This window comes from Megalobrama amblycephala, linkage group LG16, assembly GCF_018812025.1.
Source record: "Megalobrama amblycephala isolate DHTTF-2021 linkage group LG16, ASM1881202v1, whole genome shotgun sequence".
NCBI lineage: Eukaryota > Metazoa > Chordata > Actinopteri > Cypriniformes > Xenocyprididae > Megalobrama > Megalobrama amblycephala.
The window spans coordinates 40,158,134-40,164,540 of NC_063059.1; the positions used below are offsets into that span (position 1 = coordinate 40,158,134).

Genomic DNA, 6,407 nt, shown 5'->3' on the forward strand with positions numbered 1-6,407 from the left:
AGTTAATACTTGTTTGTACTTGATTGCACAAGTACAGTTGTTTGTAGTTATTTGTGCTAGACAGTGCCAGTCTGTTGTTGGCGTAATAAAGACCCTAAAGAACACTCCTCCTTTGTATGTTCTCCCTCCATCTGATGCATCTCAGGCAATTATAGAGTAATTAAGAAAAAAAAATGTAACTAGTAATATAACTAGTAATATAACTAGTTACTTTCTCCAGGGAGTAATAAAGTAAAGTAAGGCATTACTATTTTTGAGAGTAATATGTAATATGTAATATATTACTTTTTTGAGTAACTAGCCCCAACACTGCTTACGACACACATGAGAATTCACACTGGAGAGAAACCGTATACATGCACTCAGTGTGAAAAGAGTTTCACACAAAAAGGAAACCTTAAAACACACATGAGAGTTCACACCGGAGAAAAACCATTCAAGTGTGATCAATGTGGAAAAAAGTTTATTTCATCATCACATCTAAAAGCTCACTTGAACGTTCATTTAGATGAGAGGCCTTATGTTTGTTCTCTCTGTGGAAAGAGTTTTTCATGGCTGAACAGTTTTAAACAGCACCAGAAATCGCATAAAGAAGTCAGAGATTATATGTGCTTTGACTGCGGGAAGAGATTTACAACAGCTGAGCATCTGAGACAGCACCAAAGAATTCATACTGGAGAAAAACCTTACAAGTGCTCATCTTGTGACAAGAATTTTACTGTGTCTGGAAACCTGAAAAAACATGAGCGTATTCATACTGGAGAGAAGCCGTACTACTGTACTCAGTGTGGGAAGAGTTTCACCCAATCACAATCTTGTTGCTCATATTAAAAAGCATTGTTCTGTGTCACAGTGAGAAAATGTTTTCTTCAGATCCAACATTTTGAAGTAAATCATGGGAGTTTCAAATAAGGTTCCTTTTGTAAAGTGTTTATAAAGGTGTTTGTTAATGACTATGTTTGTTAATAACTAATTTACAAATGCATTAAAAGTCATTGATGAGGAGTTATATAACTGCATAAATAAAAAGGGTAACATAATACCTGCCAAATAGTGATTAATTTTTAACTTGCATGTTATAAATGCTTAAATGTATTTATTCACACATATATTACTCTGAACCATGATAATCTGCAATATGGCCATGAGTCCTATTCAGAGGAATGTATAAAAACTGATTTCATGTTTATCAAGATGAAATTATCAAACTTTATTGTGAAAAAAAACAAAACATACAAGCACAAAAATCACTTGAGATATTAATAATGAAAAATGTAATTACATTAGTTACCTGTGAACCCTAATAAAGGATGAACCATTTATTCAGGAGTCATAAACATTAGTAACTTGCGAAAGTGAACCTTAATGTAAAGTGAAAACATGTGAATCATGTCTTTGTTACGTTTGGTGTATGCTGGAGAGATGAGGCGTACACAGAGATCCACACTGATGGGTTTTTAATAACAAAGAAGGAGATAAGCCGCATACACGCATAATACAACATTAAGAACGGACAAGGAGTGAAGGGAGTGAGTCCAATATAAAGGGTGTGCTGACAATCAGGAACAGGTGCAGGCAATCCGTGATGAGGAGGAGAAGACGAGGGAAGTGAGTGCAGGTGTGGAGAACAGGAGGATCATGGGAAATGGAGTCCGGGGAACAAGGGATCTGTGACATTAACCCCCCCTCCCGGTAGGCGTGTCCTCTGGGTGCCCTGGAGACCTCATGCAGGTGCAGGGAGAGGAGCGGACAGGAACGGAGGTCTCCAGGGCGGATCCATGAACCATGGCGGGTCTGGAGCCGTGGCCAGCCATGGCGGGTCAGGAGCCGTGGGCAGCCATGGCGGGTAAGGTGCAGCGGGCTGCCATGGCGGGTCTGGAGCTTTGGGCTGCCATGGTGTGTTTGGAGCCCTGGTGGGCTCTGGCGCTTCCGAAACCCCGCCCAGGAGTTCCCCACCCACAGGCACAGGAACGGGTACTAGGCCCCCCCCAAAAAAATACTTGGGGAGGTTAAGGAGAGTCTTTAGGAGTTTAAGGAAGGGAGTGTTTATGTGGGCAGGAGTGGGCTTCTGGGCGGCGGAGCATGGAACAGGCTTGGTGGTGGAGCATGGAGCTACTGGCTCGGCGGCTGAAACTGGAGATACTGGCTTGGCGAAGGAACATGGAGATGCTGGCTCGTCGGCAGCTACTGGAGCGGCTGGCTCGTCGGCGGCGGCTGGAGCAGAGGGCTCTGCGGCGGCTGGAGCAGAGGGCTTGATAAGGGCTGGAGCGGCAGGCTCGGAGAGGGCTGGAGCTACTGGCTCAGAGAGGGCTGGCTCAGTCGAAAAGTCTATTAACCACCCAGCATTCTCTGGTGACCCATGAAAGGCTGGAGCTGATTCTGGGAAGGTTGATGCTGACTCGAAGAAGGCTGGAGCGGGCTCAGTGAAGGTTGGGACTGCTGGGTCAGCCCTAAAATCAATTAACCATTCCTCCTCTTGGAAGGCTGGAGTGTGCTCGGTGATAGCTGGAGCAGGCTCATAGGAGATTGGAGCAGGCTCGGCCGAGACTGGAGAGGGATCAGAGGAGGCTGGAGAGGGCTTTGTGGAGATTTGAGCAGGTTCGGCGCAGGCAGGAGCAAAGGCAGGCTTCCTTTGTCGTCTAGACTTCCTCCTCTTGGGTGGCTTGGGTTGAGGGTTAGGCTGAATCCCTGGTGCACACCCACTGGAGCGATAGGTGGAGGAAGTTGGTGGCTGGTGAACTGGCCCGGCCACCATTGTTTCTGAGGGAGATGGACGAGGGGAATACGATTGCCTGTGAACCTCTTCAATTTCAAATTTGGAACCATTAAGGAATAGAACCAGATTAATAATTTCGACAAGGGAATAGAGGCATTCAGGTTCACAGAAGCGAATCGTATTCTCGTCCAAACCCCTCAGAAAACAGGAATTTAAAACAGCATCGGGCCAGCTCACCTGAGAAGACAGCTCAGCAAATTCCTCGACGTATTTCTCCAGTGGGCGGCCATCCTGCCTGGCCATCCAGAGCCGATCTTCTATGGTCACTCTTGGCTGGCGTCCAGGATCCTTTGAAGGAATGGGAACAAGGAATAAACCCATCCTCTATGTGGATTTCCGGCGGTTTTGGGTCCGTTCTTCTGTTACGTTTGGTGTATGCTGGAGAGATGAGGCGTACACAGAGATCCACACTGATGGGTTTTTAATAACAAAGAAGGAGATAAGCCACATACACGCATAATACAACATTAAGAACGGACAAGGAGTGAAGGGAGTGAGTCCAATATAAAGGGTGTGCTGACAATCAGGAACAGGTGCAGGCAATCCGTGATGAGGAGGAGAAGACGAGGGAAGTGAGTGCAGGTGTGGAGAACAGGAGGATCATGGGAAATGGAGTCCGGGGAACAAGGGATCTGTGACAGTTTTTATATATATATATATATATATATATATATATATATATATATATATATATATATATATATATATATATGTTAAATCATGAATAAATTGTCCACATGACTTCACTTTACATTAAGGTTCACTTTTATAAGTTACTAATATTTATAACTCATAAATAAATGGTTCACCCTTCATTAGGGTTCACAGGTAACTAATAATGTAATCACATTTTTATTACTAATATCTCACCAAGTTATGGTTGTGCTCATGTGTTTGTTTTTTTGTTTTTTTGGTTGTTTGTTTTTTCAAAAAAGGTTGATCATCTCATTTTAATAACATGAAATCAGTTTTTATACATTCCTCTGAATAGGCATCATGGCCACATTGCAGAGTATCATAGGTAAAGTCTGATGAGCAACAGTGAGAAAAGTGTCATGAGATATTATTAAGAATAAATAAATCACCCTTCAGTCCCACCATAACAATATTTTGCTGCATCATGAAATAACCAGAAATCTGGTTCTGAGTAAAATATGTGTAAATAAATACATTTATTAAGCATTTATAATATGCGAGTTAAAAATGGCTCACTATTTGGGATATTTTGTTAAAGATATTCATACAGTTATAACTGCTTATCAACGTTTCATAATGTATTTGTAAATGAGTTATTAGTCATTAACAAACACCTTTTTAAATCTCTTACAACGGCTTACCTTAATGTAAAGTGTTACCAGTAAAGGTGTAATTAGTTAAAGGATTAGTCCACTTCTAAATCTTTTCCTGATAATTTACTCACCCCCATGTCATCCAAGATGTCCATGTCTTTCTTTCTTCAGTCGAAAAGAAATTAAAGTTTTTGATGAAAACATTCCAGGATTTTTTCCATATAGTAGACTTCAATGGGCACCAAACGTTTGAAGGTCAAAATTACAGTTTCAGTGCAGCTTCAAATTGTTCTACACGATCCCAGATGAGAAATAAGGGTCTTATCTAGAGAAACCATCGCTCATTTTCTGAAAAAAATTGAAAATTATATACATTTTAACCATAAATGCTCATCTTGAACTAGCTCTCTTCTTCTTCTCCTCTATTAGAATTCCGGCAGTGTAGACACTGCTAAGTGTATTACTGCCCTCCACAGGTCAAAGTTTGAACTAAATTGTTATATACTAGCATATTGCATATAAAAATTTGTTTGACCTGTGGAGGGCAGTAATACACTTAGCAGTGTCTACACTGCCAGAATTCTAATAGAGAAGAAGAAGAGAGCTAGTTCAAGATGAGCGTTTCTGGTTAAAAAATATAAATTCTATAAATGTCATTTATATAATAATAATTAAAAAAAAACATTCCAGTTGAACACCAATTAACATATCTAGCTTTAATAATCTTTAAAAATGAAAAACAAACAGAAATTTAATTTGTGGTTAATGAGGGATATATCAATATTTGGGAGGGTATCATTGTCAATGGCGGAAGGTATATCTAGATCTGTGTATATGTCTTTATCACTAGATGTGTCTCCTAAGATTATTAAAGATTTAGATAAGATACTTTTTTACTTTCCAAATTAAATGGTTGATAGAGTTTATGAAGAATAGAGAAAATCCTTGGAACATATTTCCTAATTATATATATTGGAGGCATAGACTTTTTGTTGAAATGTAATTTTTCTGTTGACAAAATTCGGTTTTCAGACAAGCCTTGCTAGCATGGAAATTGGTATATAAGCACAATTTTTCACCCCATAACTATTTCATATGGAATAACAAAGGAATACTATTCTAAAACAAATCATTATTCTATCATACTTGGTTCAATGAAGGTATTATGTTAGTTGGTTAATTTCCATGGGTTGTCATATACTGAATTTCTTTAAAAAAAATCCAATTTACAGTTAAACCAAGAGAGTTTGCTATTGTTCTTAATGCGATTCTAAAGGGTATGACATTACTTTTAAAAAACTCTTGTTCAGTGGAAATCAACATGGATAATCATTGTCAGAATATTTTCATTGATAATGTTGATGTTCTAAAACAACAGTGTAGCAACAAGGTTATAAGAAATGCTCTTTGTTATTTTCCTGCTGCAAGATTTTTTTGGTCTTCTTTATTTGGTAATATCTCTTGGGTTAAAGCATGGAAACTTTCAAATAAGTTCTGTCTCAATAACAAAATTAGGGAAGTGTCTTACAAAATAAGTCATAGAATTTATCCTGCTAAGCATGTTTCTGAAAGATTTCCTGTACCTGTGAATTTTGTGGACAAGAAAAATAAACTATTTTACATCTGTTTTTTCACTGTATTTATGCAAGATTATTTTGGAAAGATATTAATACTTGAGTGTATGATAGAAATGTGTGTATTTGATGTACTTTTTTATACAGAGAATGACAATTTGAATTGTAAAGAACTATATATTATACATTTGTTTATTTTATTAGGAAAATACCATATACATAAGAAGAAGTAGACTCAGTGTAAACCAAAATATGTAAATCTTTTGGAACAAACCAAAAACAAAAAAGCACTGAAAACACATAATGCTCTGAAAGCACTAAAATTTATGTAATATTATTATTTTTTAAAATGATTTTTCCCCCCTTCTTTTGTCCTTGGCAGCTAATGTATATATGATAATGTGAATCTTGTTCTTGTGGCATTGAAAAAAAAAAGAAAAAAAAAATGGACCAATCAGCTGTGAGTATAAAGTCACATATATCTGACGGAATAAAGATATGGGGGGTTGCCCCTGTATCTCAGTTTAAGGGGAAAGCATTTCAAAGACAAAATTGACAGTCTTTTGCTGCTAATTATATTTATATTATATGAATTATAATTATGTAAAATGTAGTGTTGGGTGGTTTTTTGTGTGTGTGTGTGTGTGTGTGTGTGTGTGTGTGTGTGTGTGTGTGTGTGTGTGTGTGTAATTATTTGTAAACTTTTCGTGTTTCATCTTCGTCGCACTCCAGCACAGTAGGTGGCGGTATGCACCATTTCAGTTGGTT

At 38.4% G+C, this 6,407-nt stretch overlaps 2 protein-coding genes and 1 pseudogene across 4 annotated transcripts in view; all 3 read left to right on the plus strand.

The window, feature by feature from the left end:
* The window catches only part of LOC125248716, a 551,526-nt pseudogene that overhangs the window by 454,988 nt on the left and 90,131 nt on the right, over window positions 1-6,407 (plus strand).
* LOC125248639 (gastrula zinc finger protein XlCGF52.1-like) overlaps window positions 1-6,407 on the plus strand; it is a 221,620-nt gene that overhangs the window by 54,851 nt on the left and 160,362 nt on the right. The gene's annotated exons all lie outside the window — the stretch shown is intronic.
* On the plus strand, window positions 308-946 carry LOC125248709 (zinc finger protein 891-like). Its single transcript, XM_048160829.1, has one exon. The coding sequence runs from the start codon at window positions 325-327 to the stop codon at window positions 829-831; it is 507 nt and encodes a 168-aa protein (XP_048016786.1). The 5' UTR covers window positions 308-324; the 3' UTR covers window positions 832-946.

Excerpts from the sequence above, each read along its gene's own strand:
- LOC125248709 (XM_048160829.1), top strand. The coding sequence starts at position 325 with ATGAGAATTCACACTGGAGAGAAACCGTATACATGCACTCAGTGTGAA.